At 38.8% G+C, this 21,861-nt stretch overlaps 1 protein-coding gene across 7 annotated transcripts in view; it reads right to left on the reverse strand.

Annotated features, from left to right (window-relative positions):
* The window catches only part of LOC306861318 (epidermal growth factor receptor kinase substrate 8-like), a 50,108-nt gene that overhangs the window by 4,503 nt on the left and 23,744 nt on the right, over positions 1-21,861 (reverse strand). For 3 of the 7 annotated variants that reach the window (XR_013783465.1, XM_079403518.1, XM_079403519.1), the window contains exons 3-22: positions 21,091-21,152; positions 19,917-19,967; positions 19,569-19,636; positions 16,979-17,140; positions 15,078-15,227; positions 13,918-14,000; positions 13,705-13,841; positions 13,532-13,605; positions 11,999-12,125; positions 11,824-11,912; positions 11,645-11,719; positions 11,405-11,553; positions 5,830-5,998; positions 5,719-5,750; positions 4,394-4,502; positions 4,177-4,317; positions 3,999-4,034; positions 3,547-3,570; positions 2,559-2,790; positions 454-637 (exon numbers count right to left, since the gene is read on the reverse strand). Coding sequence is in view for 6 of the 7 variants with exons in the window: in XM_079403518.1 (XP_079259644.1) it covers positions 454-637; positions 2,559-2,790; positions 3,547-3,570; positions 3,999-4,034; positions 4,177-4,317; positions 4,394-4,502; positions 5,719-5,750; positions 5,830-5,998; positions 11,405-11,553; positions 11,645-11,719; positions 11,824-11,912; positions 11,999-12,125; positions 13,532-13,605; positions 13,705-13,841; positions 13,918-14,000; positions 15,078-15,227; positions 16,979-17,140; positions 19,569-19,636; positions 19,917-19,967; positions 21,091-21,152 (2,154 nt within the window). In the remaining variant the exon portion in view is untranslated. Of the gene's footprint in view, positions 1-453; positions 638-2,558; positions 2,791-3,546; positions 3,571-3,998; positions 4,035-4,176; positions 4,318-4,393; positions 4,503-5,619; positions 5,751-5,829; positions 5,999-11,404; positions 11,554-11,644; positions 11,720-11,823; positions 11,913-11,998; positions 12,126-13,531; positions 13,606-13,704; positions 13,842-13,917; positions 14,001-15,077; positions 15,228-16,978; positions 17,141-19,568; positions 19,637-19,916; positions 20,038-21,090; positions 21,153-21,861 lie in introns of those variants that run through there. The other 4 variants (XM_079403517.1, XM_079403521.1, XM_079403520.1 and 1 more) reach the window with 4 other exon arrangements.

Here is a 21,861-nt window from a genome sequence, read left to right on the forward strand (position 1 = left end):
TTAAGTTTGTTTGTGAAGGGAATGCGCCCCCTGATCTGCCTAAATGCGTCTATGTTCGTGCAAATCATTCGTGATCCAGCTTCACCTCCAGAAGAAGTGAGTATAAGGTTCTTTTAAGAATTTTTGCAAATCGCCTTTCCTAATAAAGTGCTAGTTAGCAAGTTCCATGGCTAAAGTAAACAGTATCATGAGAACGGCTCGTCACTCCACGGAAGAGAGGGGCGGGGTCAGCAGAGCTCATTAGCATTTAAAGAAACATGGACTAAAACGGCTTGCTGAAAACAGAGCTGATTTTGACAGGGTAAAAAGGGTGTTTTTTACAGTACCATTGAGAAATTTCAACCAAAGTATGTTATAGACTTCATTAAGACCCTAAAGAATCATATCAACTTGTGGAAAATGGGCATCTGATGACCCCACTCATGATACAGAGCAGATGAACGAGTTACTCACACGTCGCTGAAGCCTTTGAGCTGCAGCCAAGCCTTGACCTCGTCTGGCGTGGAGTCGTACGTGACGTTGATCGCCGGCAGGCTGGAGGAGCGAGACGGAGCCTGGAACTTCTTCTGAGCGCTGCGGCCCAGAGTCAGTCTGTGCATCAGCTCGTCCTGAACCTCCTCCATGTTGGACTTCCGGCCTGAGAAACACACGGATAATGCTGCAGGTGTGTGTGTATATATGCGTGTCATTTACACATTGAGATACTATTACATTTTGTATTAAAGGGGTCATGAACTGCCTTTGTTTTTTATTTTGTACTGTTCTCTGAGGTCCACTTATAATGTTATCAAGATTTTTATATTAAAAAACATAATTTAGAAGTAATAGGCTATTTTCTGTCCTGTTTTTAACCCGCCTCATCAGAACGCTCTGTTTGAATAGGCGTGGAGGATCGTAGACTCGGAAGTAAATGCCCACTGCTGTGATTGGCTAATAGTTGAGGATGATTGACAGCAACATTCCTCACAGATGGACACTGCTGTGATTTAGATCAAGAACGCATAAATAACTCAATACATATCAAATGAACTGTAAGAAGAGACAAAGCAATAGTGACCACGTAATAAAAACAGTTACACTTGTGTGTTGTGACATTACTGTCGGATCCAATATAGTCACACAGCATTGTGTTTTAGTTTCAATCTTTCTGAAAATCTTGCGTCGAATTGTGCCTTGTTTGTAAATGAATCTACGGTAAAATTAAGTGAAGAAAGGACTGAGTTCTTACTGACGTGGTCTGGATCTTCAATAAAAATAAAGTTCATCCACTCATTCCTAAAGTTGGGATCAGAAGGAAGGCAACATAAACACTGTTTTTCCATAACTTGGCACTGAACAGCGTCTTGTTGTCTTCAGAGCCATCTTTATCATTTGGTTTCTGCGTAGACCTGAGCATTCGCCTCTCTCATAAACACTACATGCACAAATTGGTGGGCGGGGCTAAACAGGCAGTTATGTAGAAGCAGGTGTTGATGTTCTTCTGCGGAGGCGAGGCTTATCCACACTATTAAATCATAGAGTAGAACAGGAGTCGGCAAACTTATTGTAATTTATCGTCCCCCTTCTTCAAATTTAAAGGGGGCTTTCCTGTAGCTCAAATAGTAGAGCATGGCGCTAGCAACGCCAAGGTCATGGGTTCGATTCCCAGGGAAAGCAAGAGCTGATAAAATGTAAAAACTGTAACTTGAATGCAATGTAAGTCGCTTTGGATAAAAGCGTCTGCTAAATGCATAAATGTAAATTGCAGTTTTCATGAAAAATTTGAGACTTTATTGACACAGCCTGTTAGGAGCTATAAATACTATTAAAGTGTGAGAATTAACTTGCGCTAGTCTACGGATGAGCGCGCGACCGCTGCACATACTAGGCTCTTCAGATCAAATAAAAAGTCACGTGGCAGCACTGACAAGCAGTTTATGAGCTTCTGAATGTTACTTTTGGACACCACGATCTCCGATCTCTGTCTGCGAGTGGTGTGAGGGTGTGTGCGCGCAGAACATTAATATAGAATGGTGATTAATCTGAAAGGTTTTAATGCATTGGCCTTATCACACACACACACACACACACACACACACACATACAGTGGTGTTCAGTACGGTCACACAGTACATCTGTTATTCAAGAAACTTTTGAAAAGTTTAAAAAACAATTTATGAAAAAAATCTTAAGAAACTATTTGCATGGAAATAATTTTTTTTTAATCTAATCATTAAAAAATGCTTATGTACAGTGGTTAACCAGAAAAATTAAAAAATGGCACGTCATGCCAAAAAGGTTGCCGACCCCTGGAGTAGAACACTCCAAAAGCTGTGGCTTTGGCAGACTGCCTTCAATAGAAGCTTTTTTTAGACTAATGACAAAGTTTTGAGTTCTGAAACTTACAGGATGTTTTTATAGTACAATGACCTTTATGTCAAAAGATCAAGGGAATTTTGGTTTCTCAGTTCATGACCCCTTTAATGTTTTGAATCGATTTGCCCAGTATGGCTTATTTTTCAGAAAATGTGCTGATTGTGAGTGTGTGTGTGTGTGTGTGTGTGTGTGTGAGTGCATACGGCTGGCGGGCGCAGGTCTCTCTCTCTGATGTTCTCTCATGGTCACGCCGTCGCTCTCGCTGCTGCTGTTGTTGTGTTGTTGGCCGTCGGCTGGTTGTGTATCCTGATGTTGGGCGGGTGCAGGCGGCAGCGGGGGGGTGGGGATCTGCAGAGGGGCGGGAGGAGGCGGGGCCATCGGGGTGGGTGGGGCTTCCGTCACCACCGGTTTGGGCACATAATCTGAGCGCTGCTTCTGAACGGGACAAACAGCACAGTCAGACACTGAACTCCGCTGTGATCAAGACCTCATGAAACCAGCGCTGCACTGATGCACTTCTTGTTCACACAGGACATGCATGAAGCGCTCGTGATTTAGTTCACCTGCCAGACCTGCTGTAATCACATGATCAACTTCGATTGGACATCAGATGAGCTCATCAAAGCCATGAATCTGATTTCATGAGGTCTCTAAGGGGCCGTTCACACAGAACATGCTTTTCTATTTCAATGTGCTACTTTGTTTTTCTATGTAAACACGTACTAGATGGACGTGTATTACTATTACTCACATCTCGAGTCTTTTGCAGCATCTTGCATGAGCGCAGCGTTTTTAAGACACTGTGTCAAGTTAAAAGAATTTAAATGTTTACACGCAGCGCCGCTCTTCAATGTCAGTTCCAGAACAGTGGACCAATCAGAAGAACCCAGAGGCGGGGCAAGCATTGTTTACAGTAGCAACTTGGCATGGCAACGGTTTTATTAGACAGCAGCATGATGGAGGAGGTGTTCTGCATGTTTTTAAAAAGCTGCATCTCAAGTTTTTAGACGCAAGGACGTGTTCTGTGTGAACGGACCCTAACACACAAATCTCCAGTAGTTCATAATTTATACTGTATTAATAATTCTAATGTCTAGCCGGCCTCTACACAGACAGATCTCTATCAAAAACATACTGAGATGGTTGATTATGGGGGGTTTCACTGACTGCAAGTCAAAATAATCCAGTTACCTCATTTAACTCGCCCAGTAATTGCTTGAAAGAAAAATGAAGAGTGACTTGAAAATGAAATTCAACAACTAACACACACACAGCAAATAAAACACACACACACACACACACACACACACACACACTAGTCATTCCTTAGACATCTATTGTTTTATTTACAGCTAGTTATACTACCTAACTAACACACTAATCCTAACAGAAAACACACTGCATTTTTACGATTTATGAAAAACTGTTATTTTTTATATCATTTTTACAAATGAGGATGTCTCTAAAAGGAGGTTTAACTCACTTATGCGTACAAATTTGTCCCCAAAATATGATTAAGGAGACCCACACACAAACACACACACACACACACACACACACACACACACACACACAGAGAGAGAGGGAGATAAACTGAACTAATGCAGGAAATCAAAACAAACTGAACACAAACACTCGTTTACCTTAAACAACTCAAATTCCTTTTTTGGCATCATTAGCTTTAAGATGAACAGATGAACACAAACAATAATTCTATGACGTGACAAAACAAGGAGATGAAATGAAAGTGAAGATGAAGCATGCAGACAGAAGCTGAGTAAGCGTCTTGTGTGTGTGTGTGTGTGTGTGTGTGTGTGTCACCTGTATGGTGTGGCTGTAGATGGGCTCCCCGCGGCCCGTCATGTCCACTGCCCTGCTGATCTCCAGGATGTTGTTTGGCACATATCCTGAAGCGCCCGACCCGTTTCGCACCTTCCACCACTGCTTCCTGTCATCCAGCACCTGACAACCAATCAGATTGACATGTCACATGACAGACTGTCACACTGACGCCACATCATCACCATCATCATCATACCTCCACCACCTCGTCTTTCATCACAGACAGTTCAGTGTTGTTTCTGGCCACAAAGTCATATCTGGATTTGGCAAAGTTCCTCTGCATCTGGCTGTGAGCCTCAAGGTTCCTGAAGAGAAAGAGTCAATGAACCTCCAGAAATGAGGCATGCTGCAAAAAAAAAAATTTTAGTTTTCTAGTTTTTCACTACAAAAAGATCCATTTAACTAAGAAGCAAAATGACTTAAGATATTGTTTTCTTACCTTGTTTTCTGAAATAATAATCAAAATGAAGTGAGTTTGAGCTCAAAACAAGAATATCAGCTAATGGGGTCAGAAAAATAAACTTAATTCAAAGGAAAAACAAGATTAATTGTTTTGACTAACCTGCCAGATATTTGGTCTTGTTTTATCAAACTAGTTGTTAATGCAAACAGCATAAATTTGGTCAAAAGTGTGTATTAGACTTTTATTAATTTATTAGACTTTTATTAATAAATATACTAAAAATAAATAAATACAATTTTGTTTATGCTCATTTGTTTTATTAAGTCTATTTTACACAAGGTGCAAAAATGTGTCCACGCTGAAACTGCAATATTTTGTGTTTAATTTAAACCAGTTTAGCATAAAATCATGCAGGCTTTCATTTAAGTACTTTTTCAGCTTCTTACTATTTTCCACATTATAGTACCATTTTTTAAATCTGAAACTGCACAAAAAACAAATAATGCATCAAAATGAATGTTGTTGCTAATCATTGACATATCCAAGACTATAATAATAATAATACAAATCTGCTTAGCATTTAGTATATGGAAAATAATAGTTTTTTTTGTGTGTGTGTGGTTTTTTCCCACTATATTTCTGAAGTAATTTTGCTTCTCAAGTAAATGTATCTTGTTGACATCTTTGTACTGCAAAACAAGACAAAAACACTGAGGAACAACATGATTTTCAGCAGCAAAAACACAAGCTCGCTCTCTTTAAATGCTGACGGATGAATGTGGTTATTGACCGACCGCTGCCGCCATGGAGGAGCGTCTCAGAGCTCAAGAACGAGACGGGAAGAGTCTTTACTCCATTAGAAGACAGAAACCTGGACGTTTGAACAGATTGAGAGTTCAGGTCAGAGTTGAGAGTTTAGAGAAGCAGAATGAACCCAGAACAGACCCAGAAGCGCAGCCTGCGCTGAGCCGGTTCTCCAGGGCGCGCGGTGCGGTCGCTCGTACCCAGGTGGGTTTTACCTATCTACATGACGGCTGACCGCGTGTTTAAAAGCAGCCACGGCCATGTCTGGCTCCAGCAGGTGCAAACGCTTGTAAGAAGTGTGACTGTAGCCGTACCCGTCTGTGCCGGGGAAGTCCTGGACCACCGACTGTTGTCAGGAGAGAAAACACTTTCACTTTAACAAGTACTTCACAGCTGTAAGTGTTAAAGGTGAACAAGCGTCTCACATCGAGCGGAGATCTGTCCACAGGTCTCTGAACCTCGGTCTGCGCCGCGCCGAGCCTCTCCGCCAGCTGAGCCACGTCCTGCTCACGAGACACCAGCACCGGCGGCTCCCAACCGTCCCGGAAACGCAGCGTGTGCAGAGGAAACGGGTGATCCTTCGGCCACTCCAACCTCAACACAAGACACATCACAATACACATGCTTTCAGAGCAGGATTACATTCCTACTGTTATGTCTATAATGTGTCTTAGAGTGGGTTATAATGCTGGATAATTGTTGATGATGGATGAGAGTGTTGGTTAATAGTTGACTGTTTGTGCAGGTCATTATACGCTTTGTGTTTGAGTTTATAGAAAGCAAGCAGAAATGTGCTGAGAGTAGGGGTGTGCGATATTGCCAAAAAAATTATATCTCGATATTTTCTGGGATTTTATCGATAACAATAATTAGACGATATTTTGTGTGTATATTATTGGCTAAATACACATCTCTTCCCTCTTTACTTGACCCTCTAACTCTAGCACTCTCTATTCTAATTCTATTCTTAAAAATAATAAAAATTTACCCCTTTTAGACTTGCACTCTATTCTTGCTCTATTCTTTTTCTATTCTATCTGTTTTCCTTTTATTTATTATATAATAAAAAAATTAAAAACCTTGCTATGTGTACTGCGTTAGGCTAACTGAGACTTGTCATAGCACTTGCATATTGCTGTTTTGTTGATTTTCATTGCTTCCATTGTACTCATTTGTAAGTCGCTTTGGATAAAAGCATCTGCTAAATGATTAAATGGAAATGGATGAGATGCATTTATAGTGTTGTCTAGCACTTATATCGGTTCAGCAGTCACTCAAACACATGTCTGTGCTTTCAAAGACATTTAAGAGATTTAAATGTTGGTCGGTTGTTAACAGATTAAAATATTTGTTGATTAGGATATTTAAATATCGGTTGATTCTGTGCGATTTAAATCTGTTAAAATATTTAAAGGTGCCATAGAATGCATTGATACAGTATTTTAAATTGTTCTCTGATATCTACATAGAAGGTATGTGGCTTAGATAAGGGCAAAAAATCTCCAGAAACGGTTTTACATGTGCATTTATAACCCTAGGATTTCTCCCTAGAATGAAACGGTCTGTTATTACCATATTTGGAAGGGTCATGAATAACAATGAGCTCTGCTCTGATTGGCTGTTTCACAGTGAGGCTCATTGGCAGCAAGAAGGAAACACAGGGAGGAAAATATATATTTAAATACTTTCTCTCACAGTTATATTGTCGGGTAATTATTAGGGCTGTTCGATTCCGCATTTTTTGGAATCGATTCCGATTCTTGTTTCTGGAATCGAAAGAATCGATTCCTCACTGTTATTTTCGATTCTTTTTTTTTTTTTTATACCAACACCGTGTCTAACATATTCGCATCTTACCGTGCCACACAGTGAGAAACTCTCTACACCGGGCGTGACAAATCGACTGTTGCAAATCCATTTGATTTGATTTGATTTGATTTGATTTATAATAATGTGGACAATCCCTTTTATTAAAAAGAGCAGCTTTAGCCTCAACGGCTAATTTCCAGCTGTAGTCCCCAGCCAGTTGTTAGAAGGCATGCATCAAATAAAATACATTACAATTACAGTAAGGCTAAGCAAAACATACAAGCGTGTGGAACACAATTAAGACAAACACAAACAAGCAAGCACAAATTGCAAAGGCATAAGAGCAGTTCATGCATTAAAACAATACAGATCAACATACAAAATAACACATACAGGACCAAACATTGAAGCAGGCAGCAGAAAGCTAATGGCAGCAACATGACCATGTCACATCAACTACACAGCACAACTGTCAGATTGATGTGTGCAGTTATAATTGTCAGACAGCCAGTTTTTAAGGTGTATAGTAAAGGTGGAATACATATGTATGTCTTTAATTATAGTGGGCAATGAGTTCCAGCTTTGTATTGCTGTAACAGAAAATGATAATTGACCAAATGTGCTTTTCCTAAATGGGATTAGAAGGTCACCTCGTGTATTGCTTCTGGTGATCTGACTGCTATTGTTACGTTGAATTATAAATGAACTAAGAGGAGCAGGAGCGATGTTATGCAAAATTTTGTAGACCAGACAGATATTTTTATATTTGATTACATCTTCCCAGCTTAGCAGTTTATGCTTTTTAAGAATAATGCAATGATGTAAACTGTTAGGCTTCTGGTCCAGTACTTTAAGGTTTTTTTTATAAAGAATTACTAATGGCTTTAGTGATAAGCCATTAGTTTGTCCCCGGCTTGTCAGACAATATGTTAAGTGCGACATAATCATGGCATCCATGGCATTTGTCCTTCCTATTAGTCGTATTGCGAGTGCTGCTTGGTCATAAATAGAACGAGGCACTTTTCTCTATGGAACATAATCAAAAAACACTGTTTACATGGACAACAATACTCCGATATGAACCTGATTAGCCTAAAACAATACTCTGATTAAGAAACTACCATGTAAACAGTGATTTCTAATTACCTTAATCTGGCTAAAGTCATAATAGAAGTAAACACAAATTGAATTAAGACGTGGATTATTCCTATTTTAGTCGCATTATCGGACTGCATTACAGACATGTAGGCTACACACCTTAATCTAACTATTAACGTTGTTAATACGACGACGAAGTGACTCGTAGCTTTCGTATAATTTGTAAATGAAACAGCCAAAACTATTTATAGTACCATAAAGAAGACAAACTGTATGTTGATAATTCTGGAAGAAACGTTGGACTGCATGGCATGGAGACTTAATGATGCGTGCCATTAATCGATCTGTAACACGTAAAACGGGAACATGAACGGAATAATCTGAAAGCAACTCATGTATGTAATCACCTTAATCAGAATATTGTCTTATTCAGAATAAGGTCAATAATTAGATTACTGCTGCCCCTGTAAACGTAGTCACTGATAGCGTCAGTCTCCATACTGTACGTGGTTGTTTTTTAAAAAGCAGTGTAAGAAATCAGATTTATTCTTCTTGTCCTAAACTACAAGGAGGAAGATCAAACCCCGCCCAGCAACCGATTCTAAAGATTTCATTGGGTCAGTCATTCCGCTGATTGCTACACAACGCTGAAATAATCATCCTACCTAAACCACTCTGTGTTACGACTGGATCCATTTATTTAGTCTGAACTTTATTTCTTTACAGGTGACATGATTGTGTTGACAAATGAAATCGGCTACAGGCTGCGGTTTGTGTAAAAAAAACAAAAAAAACAAACAAAAAAAATCTTAAAGAGGAGTCGATTCCGCCTAATGGAATCGACTCTCAATTCCCAACGCCTCGGAATCGATTCTTTTTGGAATCGAGTCCCAGCCGTAGTAATTATACTGTATATAAAATACGGGCATCAGGGAGCCGTTATTAATACGTGAGGCATTGAAACTGCTTTTGAACGATCGGTCGATCACATTATAGTTTCACATAGTTTCAAGATTTGCGATCGCACGAATGTTTATACTATGGAGCGGCAGTATTTCCCACATATTTTACAAGATCAGATGCTTGTCAGTGGTGCTCAGGATCTGTAAATCATTCGCCATCATCCTCAGTCATCTCTCCTGATGGTGCGTTCACACCAGACGCGAATGAAGCGTTAAGCGCGAGTGATTTACATGTTAAGTCAATGCAAAGACGCGAATAGACATCCTGCGGCGCGATTCTCGCGAATGAGGCGGCGCGAATGACGCGATTCGCGCGAATGACGCGCCGCGAATTGAGCGTTTCGAGCGTTTGATGCGCGGAACGAGCGGTTCCCGCGAATCGCGCAAATTCAAAAATCTGAACTTTGGCAGATATTCGCGCCGCGCTAACCAATCAGGAGCTTGCTCTAGTAGTGTGATTACGAGCGAGGCAGAAATCAAAACAACAATAGAGGACTAAATCATCGTAGCTGTATCTGGAGCTGTACTATAGACCAAAGATTACCTGTTAGATTTACCCAAAACAAATTATATCTTATGTTTATCCACTACAGAGACATCAGAGCCAGCGGCAAATGTCAGAAGGACTAGCCGAGGTTATGCTCCTCTCTTCGGGATACATGAGCACGAGCGCCCGGTGATCGCCTGGAGCTCACGGCTCCGAAATCGGCGAAGCACATTTTCAAATAGGGGCTGTTTTTATAAATAAAGGGCTGATTTTATTTGCCAAATTCTATACATATGCTCTCTGTGGCAGTCATTGTGCCCCCTGGCAGAAGCCCCGCCCATGACGTGAATTTGCGTCTGTTGTGCAGTGAATTTCACGCGCGAATGAAGCGAGTAAACCCAAAATGTTCACGCGTCCAACTACGCGCGAATAGCGCGATTTATTCGCGCAAGTCGCGTCCGGTGTGAACGCACCATTACTCTGTTTATGTGGAAAGTGAAATCTTATGTACTGTAATGTAACAGGCTACCGCTAGCAAAGAGCTAGCCATGTCCCTTTAGTGGCTCGCGTTATTTTAGTAGAAAGCGTTATTCACATCCCTTGCACAGCCTGGAACATAACATTTATTTCCATGGTCTGCCATTTTCGCTGTTGTCCTCACTTGTTTATTTACAATACCTGCAGAACTTCTGATGGTTCGGCTGGCGGCTGGCATAGAACATGGGCGGGTTTATGCAAATGTTGGGGGCGTAGTGATCCCGACTGTTGCGTCACAGTCGGTGTTATGTTCTGATTCGCCTGTTTTTCAGTGGTCTTGTTTTATTCATAAGATTTACATAAGGAGGAGGAAACTATGGTGTTTGAGGCTCACGGTATGTCATTTTAATGTACAGAACTCTTATTAACTATGCCAAGGCAAAGACAGTTTTTCATTCTATGGCACCTTTAAATGTCAGTTAATTTTGTTCTGATAAAATGTTTGCGTATCGGACAGTTTTGTACAGTTGTGAGATTTAAATATCAGTCGTGTTTGTTCTTTAAAAATGTAAACATCAGTCAGTTCTGTTCTGTTAAGAGATTTAACTGTTGTTTGATTGTGTGATTAAAAGATTTAAATACCACTCTGTTTTGTTCCGTTATGAGATTTAAATAAAAGTTGGTTTTGTTTGTTTAAAATATTTAAATATCAGTTAGTTTTGTTCTGTTAAAATATTTAAATGTCGGTTGGTTTTGTTCTGTTAAGAAACTTAAATATCGGTCGGTTCTTTTAAAATATTTAAATATCGGTTGGTTTTGTTCTGTTAAGAGATTAAAATATTGGTCATATTTGTTCTATTAAAATATTTAAATATGAGCTGTTTTTGTTCATTTAAGAAAAAAATATCAGTCGGTTTTGTTCTGGTAAGAGATTTAAATATCTGTTGTTTTTGTTTTGAAAAATATTAAACATTTGTTCGGTTAGGAGACTTAAATATCGGTTGTTTTTGTTCAGTTAGGAGGATTATATATCAGCTGTGTTTGTTCTGTAAAAATGTAAACATCAGCAGTTCAGTTCTGTTAAGAGATTTATATCTTGTTTGATTTTGTTCAATGAAAAGTTTTAAATATCGGTCAGTTTTGTTATTAAGAGAGACGCTCCAGTACCTGCATTTGGTCCATCCGTCTCCCAGCGTGACCCACAGGTGTCTCTCCTCCGCCGAACCCGCCGCATGCAGGAAGTCAATGGATTCTCTGGTGAGGAGAGGAACGATCACACTTTTAGCCAGATCCACCCCTCCAGACGTCTGGATCACCTGAGAGACACAAACACACACACGGAAACACGTCAGTCCGACAGAACGACTGTTCCACACACACACACACACACACGATCAGAAGACGCACCAGTCCGAGAGGATTGAACAGGAAGTGGACCAGATCCACAGCGCTGGGGTTCTGAATGTGGTTCTTCAACTTCCCCTGGAACGACAAACAATAATCACATCACAGATCATCTGAATTAGATTTTCCTGCTAAAAATGTTTGTTATTGGGAGGGATGTAGACCTGATTATCATCACTCACCAGCAGGTTGAAGGCGTGTTTAAACTTCTGGAAGCAGTCGATAAACTCGTCCTGAGACGGAGGTTTAGCTCTCAGTGTCAAAACTCCCTCTGATCGAAGACACACAGCAAACACTCATGACACACACTGATGATAACGAGTATGATGAGGATGTGTGATGTGAGGAGACACTCACCTCCGGGTCCTTTCTTTTTGCTCTTCTTGGTTTTCTTGCGTTTGGAGAGCTCGTTAAAGGCCTCTGCGGCTTTCTGCAGTTTGGTGACGAAATGTTCTATGTCGTCCAGAATGTGATTGAGGATTTGCTGTAACACACGTCAGTATTTTACCATCTGCTGCACACACACACACACAGACGTGTGCAACACCAACGTGACTCTCACACAACCATCAATCTGACTGAAAGTCTTCAGGATGCGTTTAATCCACTACAAAATATTATTATATTATAAAACTGCAATCGCAATTTTTATCAGAAAAATCAGTACTCGATTTGTTTCCCTAATTTGTTCTTTTGTATTTTAATGAAACGGTCTCATGGCCGGTAAAAATATTTATGGCCGTTAAGTCACCAACCTTTTTTATTAAGGGGTAATATTTGTCACATTAAAATTATTTCCAGGGGCATTATTTATCTATACCTTTACAGTGCAGAGATGACACAGAAGCAGCATCAGAAGTGGCATTTACATATTTACAATGCATTTACAACTGCATAAATAATGCTATGAGGTTGTTTAAATTAGATATTATTTATAATTGTAACTTTTTAATTAAAAAGGTACTATCAAAGTAAAACCACCAGTAGGTGGCGGCAAGTGAGTTGAGTGAGTCATTCATTCAAAGATTCATTCAAACAGCAAAAGGAATGAAGCAGCTGACTGTCTTTATGAATGAGTCACTGAATTTTGGGGGCATGTAACTGCATACATATCCCACACACCTATGAACATAGAAAATGAGCTTACAACTGAACTTTTTCTTCTCTTTCTCTCTCCCTTTCACATTAAAGAGACAGAGACAATATGTAATACGTTGTCGTAAATGTCACGTGAACAAACAAATTCCCAAAGAAAGAATAGGGTCAAGGTTATTGCACACGGAGTCTGAATTTTCCTCTGAAAATTTTGCATGTTAAAAAATAAATACAACCTCACGTTGTGTCAATCACGTTTACACACTGCCTCCGAAACTTTCGGCCATCATAAAAAATTTGTATCAGGTTCGATTTTCTGTGTTTTTGCATCCATAGCAAGCCTTTTGATAGGAAAGAATGACGAATACGAAAATTTCAGACTCTGCAATGACCTTAACATTTTATTTTAAGGTGTCCTTATTAAACGTCACATGTACTTACTATTATAATAACACTAAATTATGCATTTACATGCAATTATGCAATTACATACAAGTAACCCAAAGCCAAACCCTAATCCTAACCATATAGTAAGTACATGTAGTTAAATAACATTACTCAGTACTTAAATGTATAATTACACTGTAACAAGGACATCTTAAAATAAAGTGTAACCAAGAATAGTAAAAATTATAATGTTAATTTGGTAGTTTTATGTTGGTATTTAGATATGTCTAAGCCAAAGTTTCATCCAAATTAAGTAAAAATAAGACTTTTTATAATGTTAAAGATCAAATTTAAGACTTTATAAGCATCTGCAGGAACAGGATGTTGTGTATCAGTGTAAACACTCACCACATCTCTGTCCACTTGTGCTGCGCTCATCTCAGGGGAGCCGTCCAGCTCGGTGTAATGTCTCTGTGGATCATCTGAGGACAAACACACACACACACACACACACACACACACACACACAGTGAGACTCTGGAACAGGAACTCGAGGGTTAACGACAGACACCTCTACTTACGCTCCTGCTGCTCGTTGCTCCATGCAGTCCAACTGGCCACTCGGCTCTTGCTGTCCGTTTGATTGACAGCTCCTGGAGGCTCGGGGGCGGGGCCTCCTGGGGCCGGAGGGATGGTCCCGTCACTCTTCAGGATCATTCTGACCGACACAGAGAAACGGATGCTGCGTTACCATGGCAACAGGCATCTTCATAATTCACAAGCACTGGACTTACTTAAGCACCTCCGGACGCTTCTTGACCTTGCCGCCCTTGTGGTCGCTGACGGCGCTCTCGATGTCCATGTGGATCAAATTGGCCTGATTTAATTACAAAATAAATGTAACTGTAATCAGTTACAGTTACTGAGAGAAAAATGTTTAATTAAATTACAGTCACTTCCAAAAATGTTAACTATTATAAAGGGGGATAACTGTTTTATTTCCTATTTGGCTTCATGTATATGCTTTATAATTTTTTTAATTAGCTGTTTTTTTTTCAAGGCATTGTTATATGCTAGTGTTTCCTGTCATAGCTATGCAAGGATTTGATTTCAAAAACAGTATCATAGCTATTAAACTATTTCTTGTTATGATTTTAAATCTGTATTTAAAGATCTAAAAGTAAAAAGAGGTGCTAAAGTTTTACTTTGTGGTGACTGTGCTTTAAAATTTAATTATTTAAATCAATTCAAGTGATGAAGAGTTTTGAAAGTCTGACAGTAATCAGTGTTGAGCCCTACTATAAGGTTAACCCTGCCTGCTTTAAATGTCTGAAAATGATTAACAATTGAGAAAAATTTAGAAAAAATGGTAACACTTTATTTTAAGGTGTTCTTAAAGGTGTTGATAGCCGTGGGATCATTATGATGGTATTAAGAGGTGGATTAATTAATGTAGGATGCCACTGAGGGCCTAGGTGTAAAATGCACGGCCCGCCACTGAGTATATGTGTGTGTGTGTGTGTGTGTGTGTGTGTGTATATAATATATATATATATATACACACACACACACATATACACATATACACACACACACATACTACATATGCAGGCCCATAATAAATTATGCATAATTACATGCAAATAACCCTAAGCCAAACCCTAACCATATAGTAAGTAGTTAATTAATATTCCTCAATACTTAAATGTATAATTACACTGTAACAAGGACACCTTAAAATAAAGTGAATCCAAAAACCTTTAGAAATTTAAATTTAGAAAAGTAATCAAATATAATCAGTTACATTACTTTAATACAGTAAATAAAATAGTTACACTACTTATTACATTTTAAATAGGGTAACTTGTAATCAGTAACCTATTACATTTCCAAAGCAACCTTCCCAACACTGACGGTCAGCACTCAGTAAACGCGTGAACGCTTGAGATCAGACCTTGATGTCGTCGCACTGGAACAGGTGCAGGTCCGGTTTGCCCTGACCGGACTCTTTACACACCAGCGCCAGGATGGAGTCGTAGCTGCAGGCGTTCATCACGGCCTGACAGTGCTGGATCGAGGCCAGAGGAAAGTTCTCCAGCTCGTTCTGAAACAAACACATGATCAGGACATACACGCATCACTGGAGTAGGGCCGGGAATCGAAAATCGATTCCAATTCCAGAATCGGATGCTTAAGGCAGGGCTGCCGATTCTCAAGCATTCAGCGTGAGACTCACAATTTTCTCACGCCACACATCTATTTTCTTCAGTTAAAACTGTAATAATAGGATATTGGCAAAACTGATTTGGTCAAGGCTCAACTGCGTATTTGTGTTTGCGCTCTAGAAATTGCCAAAGGATTCTATTCACAATGTATTTTCGTAGTGCTGAGCAATGTAGCCAATCACAGACATATCTGTTGATTTCTTGAACACTTTGCATTCACTCACCTCTATACACCGGATTTTTTCGCCGCACATTTGCGATTCCTCTCAATGTAACACGATGTAAATAAGAGGTACATTGATTATAAAGGAACTTTGTGAGATCGTGAACTGAAGTAAGTGACACCTTTTTAGTGATTGTAAAGTAAGGGCTATATGCGCACTTTCTAGGCTAAATATAATCCGTTCAGAATTTGAATGTACCCTGCCATGTACCCTGTATAAGCAGCACAGTTTCAGGAGTGATGTATAAATCCCTCATGAATGCAGGATTCGGAACGGGAGAAAAATATAATTTCTCAAAACAGATGTTCAAGAAATGCAGACTAATTGATCAATAAAAAATATTTGGATTTTCATGTGAAAATATTTTTAAAATGCGGTTTTTAAAAAGCAGCTAATGACTAGTAAATCTTGCAGTTCTTTCACATTATATTTCTATTCTTGTTGTGGTAAAAAGTGAATAGTTTTGCAGCACTGCAGCAGTTATTTTACATGATTTTATGATAAAAGTATGACCTTGTCCAGACTCTGCTGGCAGGTGTTTTATATATTTTTTGTGGGAATTCTCACTCCATGATGAACTTAAATGCTGGCAGCCCTGCTTACGGTCAGGAATCGGATACTTGTTGTTAAATTTCGATTCTGCGAAAGTGTGTTTTTTTCAAAATAGATTAAATCACCGTTTGAAAGTAATTTGACACGTCAAATAAAGATTTATTGATTACATTGTTACGCCAGTATGTGGTGAAAAGGGGCTGTTAAAATGTATTTTCTTTTAATCATTCAAGAGATTTGTTCAAAAACGCTGATTCATCTAATAATGAAGTAAATTGAATCATTCATTCATAAATTACATGTGATTGTTTAGTTGTCAAATGTTTTTTCTTCAGAACTGTGAGAGAGCCACAATCTCCATTTAATAAAAACAACAACAACAACTCTACTCACACTCTTAAAAATAAAGGAGCTTAAAAGGTTTTTCACAGCGATGCCATAGAGGAACCATTTTTGGTTCTACAAAATTTTTAGTTTTCTTACCTTTTTATAATCTGAAGAACCTTCTTTCACCACAAAAAACACATAAAGGTTCTTCAGATGTTAAAGGTTCTTTATGCAACCATTCAGACAAAAAGGCTCTTCTATGGCATCGTGAAGCACCTTTATTTTTTAAGAGTGTATCCAGAATAATGCAGCTCTATTTTGCACACAAACAACAACTTAATCGTGTCCAGTTTTTATGTAGCCTGCTGATTTTTGTTCATGGTATTCAACTGCAACTGAATGTTTTGCAAAAAGAAAAGAATAAATATGTTTAATCACAGTGGAATCAAAAAGAATTAGAATTGATCAAATTCAAACGATACCGAACCCTACACTGGAGGTCTGGCGGTGGACCGGTGGGTTCGTACCTTGCTGTCGTTGTCGATGAGGCTGATGGCTTTCCCGTCCACCTGCAGGATCATGTCCTGCGTCCACACCTTGTCTTTGGCGTCCAGCAGACGCAGCTTCCTGACGCCGTCCTCGATGGTCAGCATCGCCTCCTTACGGTCCATCACAAACGTGGTCAGATGCTGCAGGAGACAAAAGTCAAGTCACCTGTACTTCTATGCTTTATTGTTTCAAAGCAAGCAACTTCTCATATAGCTTTGCTTTGATTTTGGGCTTTAAAAGACTATTAATATTCAGTTATATAACTGCATCAATGCTATCGGATGAGAACAGCCCTTGAACTAAATTGATCTGAATATGTAGAGCTGCTTTACAGGTAAAACTGGATTTATTTCACAATTGATGAATTTTGCAACACTAACACGGTTATTTTCCTGTTTATTATGGTGAAGCTGTTTTAAAACAATCTGTATAGTTTAAGCGCTACAGAAATAAAGATGATTTTACGTGATGTCATGACAGGGCTGTTATAGTTAACTAAAACTAAAATAAAAAAAAACATTAAGTTACTTTAAATAAATAAACGTTAACAAATAATAATAAAATAAAATTAATTATTTTAGCTGGTGTAAAAGGCAACATTTCTCAATTTCATTCAGTTTAATTTAATGCACTAAAAACGTAAAACTATACAGATATAACAATAAAAGAAACTACTAAAAATTATGAAAACACTCAATAATACGACGGCGTTTTAGTGCCACGTTAAAATTATTATTTTTTTAAATCTAAGAGATTAAAGTCGTAATAGTTCGAGAATAAATTCAAAATTACGAGAATAAAGTTGAAATGTTTCGAGAATTTAAATCGTAGAAATTAAAGTTATAATATTTTGAGAGTATAGCCTATTGCGTATGCAAATGGCCTGGATTGGGAGCACAGGGAGAAGTTGCGTCCGAGCGGCCACATCATCTTACTGGGATGAGGAAGAGTCAATTTTAAGGACTCGCGGAAACAGCTTAATATCAAGAATATGATATTGATATGAGTGAACAGGAACTTATCTTAACATCAGCTCACACACTCATCGACATTCCTTCGGGGGGCGCCATAGTAGCTCTCTTATTTAACCCTTTTTTAATAGACAATATGTGGGGTTATTAGCAGAAATCATCCCATGTGTCATATTCGTGGGGACAGTATGCTTGGAAATAATATTTCATGTCTTCCATTGCACTCGTTATTTGTAGTGCGCCAGCCACCCAATAGCAATCAGATTTGTGCTTTTGGTACTTTTAATAGGCTATAAAACAAAGTCTGCAGCTTTCAAAATCAGTTTTATAGCGAAACACAAATTATGTGTCTTACAATAATGTGTTTCAAGCTCTTTAATGATCAGATCGCTATATTTATGTTAATCAATTCATTAAAGTATACTGTTTTCTTTGTGAAAATTCCACCACCTACTCCACAAAAACGTCTTTCATTCTTCACATGTAGCCGGTTTAATTAATAAAACTTTCTAACAGCTGAAGTGTACTCCAACTCGTTAACATAAGTTAGGTATAGCCTAGGCTGTAGGCCTATAGGCTTGTGACTATTCACAAGCTGTTTTATTCATGGTATAATACAGTAAATGATTGGACATAATATCTAACGTCTTCCATTCATTGTTTGTAGCACGCCAGCCTCCCAGTTATCACAATCATTTTGTGCTTTGGTGCTTTTAAAAACACAGCTTTCAAATTCTGTCAGTTTTATCATGAAATACAAATTATAAATGTGTTTTTCCTCTTTATTTCAAGTTTATAGCAAGATTTAGAAGTGAAGGAACAGAAGGCATGAAAAAAACAGTATAGCCTAATTTATAATGAAAATAATGTCTCGTTGTAATCGGAAAGATGATTGACTCACATGCCGCTTAAACTGAAGCGATACAGCGATCTGTCGCACCACATATAAAGAGTGTGAAAAATATAATATACATATTGTTTGTATTTCGCTATAAAACTGACAGATTTTGAAAGCTGAGAATATCTGCCGGTGCTCCCAATCCGGGCCATTTGCATGTGCAAAAGGCTAGAATATCTCATATTATAACTTTAATCTTCATTCTTGAAACATTTCGACTTTATTCTCGTAAAATTTTGATTTTATTCTCGTAGTATTCAGACTTTATTCTCGAAAGATTATGAAAAACCAGTCATAAGGGTCAATTTTTTAAATTGAGATTTATACATCATCTGAAAGCTGAATAAATAAGCTTTCCATTGATGTATGAGGGTGCAAAAAAAAAAAAGAAATATTGAGAAAATCGCCTTTAAAGTTGTCCAAATGAAGTTTTTAGCTATGCATATTATTATTATTATAAGTTTTGATATATTTACGGTTGGAAATGTACCAAATTTCAAGACTTAATATCCTAATGATTTTTGGCAAAATTGATAATTTTGACCCATACAATGTATTTTTGGCTTTTGCTACAAATGTACCCGCGGTACTTATAACTGCTTTTGTGCTCCAGAGTCACACTTGTGTGATCAGATCTTCACTCATCTCAGGAGTCTATTGATTTCTCGGTCTAATCTCCTGAACGGATGTGTGTCTCACCTCCACATGGTACTGTGACGTGTCCGTCAGGCTGTTGATGCTGTTTTTGGTGTAGTTCTTCCTTTGCTCTGAGGAAAGAGCAGAACTTGTTATATAATCGTCATCAGAGACACACGAGCGCGTCCAGACAGAATCTGCAGATTTATTCACATCTTCTGTTCTGATTCTGATTCTGGAGCTCAACTGAACAATCAGCCTCAATCTGGAACAGATTCTGTGTGGATGCACAAAACCGAACACATCATATCACACGCGTGTGAGGAGTTCATGACGCAGGAGCAGAGTCGGCTGGGAAACTAGCAGGAGAGGAGAAGACTGGACACACACACACACTCCATCAGCTTCTACCTTTCTTTTTGTGTTTGGCAGAGGTGTGCAGGAAATAAACTCCATCTGTTCCTGAGAGCAATGGCGCAGAGAAAACACACACACACACACACACAGTGAGTCTCTCTGAGTGACTGACATGTAGGTTTCTTCACTGTGACCTTTAACCTCTGCTGTGATGTGATACACACACAAACACACGCACACACTTTTAGACACCTGCAGTGATTCTGAGAACGTCTCACATCTTACGGCCCTCCAGCATGACAGACAATGCACAAATGACAAGAACATGTCAAAATCAAGAGAAATTATGCTCTCAATCAGTGTTGGGGGTAATGCATTACAAGTAATGCGAGTTACGTAATCAGATTACATCTTTCAAGTAACTAGTAAAGTAATGCATTACTTTAAAATTCACAACAAAATATCTGAGTTACTTTTTCAGATAAGAAACGCCAGTTACTTTGTTTTCCCATTTATTGACTGACAGCTCTCCTGTCCCCGTGTTGAGAAATCAGGAGTAACTGCAGAGACATTTGCACAAGGCATTACGTTCCAGTAACTAAGCAATGTAATTGTACAAATGCAATGCACTACTTTTAAAAGTAACTTTCCCCAAAACTAATCTCAATTAAGCAAACAAAGCCTGTTAAGGAGGCATCTGGATTTTCATGACAATAAAAGACAATTGACGATTGCATTGCAAAAATATTCTAATATATTATTTAGACTGTATTATACGTCATGATAATATTTGTTTGGCTTTACTAAAATTCTTCACATTACAGTATTTGTTTAATTGAGAATAACTGACTTGATCTGAATAATGACTCGATTGTCTTATGTTGAGCTGCTTTAAATTGAATTTGTTTGATGGATGAATTTTGCATTATTAACACCTGTTTACTACTGTGAAGCTGTATTGTATAAAGCGACTTGACTTAAAACTGTATTATTATTGTGTTCTCATGCAGAAAATATCAATATGAATCTTTCGGATGGAATCCCTTCTGGGAATCAGACAAAAGAGCAAACGGCTGAACATCTTCATCATGTTCTTCACGTCACACACTGAATAACACAATCCCATCATCCCTCCTGGAGCACGTTGTCATGGTGACAGCGTTTCGGAGGGTTCAGGGGTTCAGCGGCGCTGTAGTTCCCTCAGTGGACAGGAGGAGGACACACATACCGTACAGAGCTTTACCACCCGACCTTTTGGCAAAAACATCTGGAGACAGTGACCCGTGACCGCTGAGAAAGAGAGAGAGAGAGAGAGAGAGAGTTAGTACACTAGCACTCATCCATACTTACAATTTCTTTGCTGTTCTTCTAGGATTAAAGTGAATTAATTGTGATGCATGTCCTGTCCTCAGTCATTCACAGCCTGTGTGTGTGTGTGTATGTGTGTCTGTGTCTGTGTGTGTGTGTGTGTGTGTGTGTGTGTGTATATGTGTATGTGTGTGTACAGGTTTATATATCCTGGTGGGGACTTAAACCTGAATACACACAGACTCATGGGGACTCGTGTCCCGGGGGGGACCTAAGTTGAGGTCTCCATGGGTACAAAAGCTTATAAATCATACAGAATGAGTTTTTTTGAGAAAGTAAAAATGCAGAAAGTTTCCTCTAAGGGGTAGGTTTAGGTGTAGGGCGATAGAAAATATGGTTTGTGCAGTATAAAAGCCATTACGCCTATGGAGAGTCCCTACAAGGATAGCTGACCAGACGTGTGTGTGTGTGTGTGTGTGTGTGTGTGGAGTTAATGAGTAAAGTGGACACTTGATCTGTTTCATTGTGTAAGTCACACTAATTGTGCGACAGATCAATAATGAATGTGTTCAATAGATCAGGAGCAGAGGAAACATCAATAAAACATCAGATTCATCACGCTCATGTCACACCATGACTGTTTAGATGAAAAATCCCAGTGATCCATGTAATAAATAAAACTGAGTTCTGG

This window comes from Barbus barbus, assembly GCF_936440315.1.
Source record: "Barbus barbus genome assembly, chromosome: 42".
In the NCBI taxonomy this organism is placed as follows: Eukaryota; Metazoa; Chordata; class Actinopteri; order Cypriniformes; family Cyprinidae; genus Barbus; species Barbus barbus.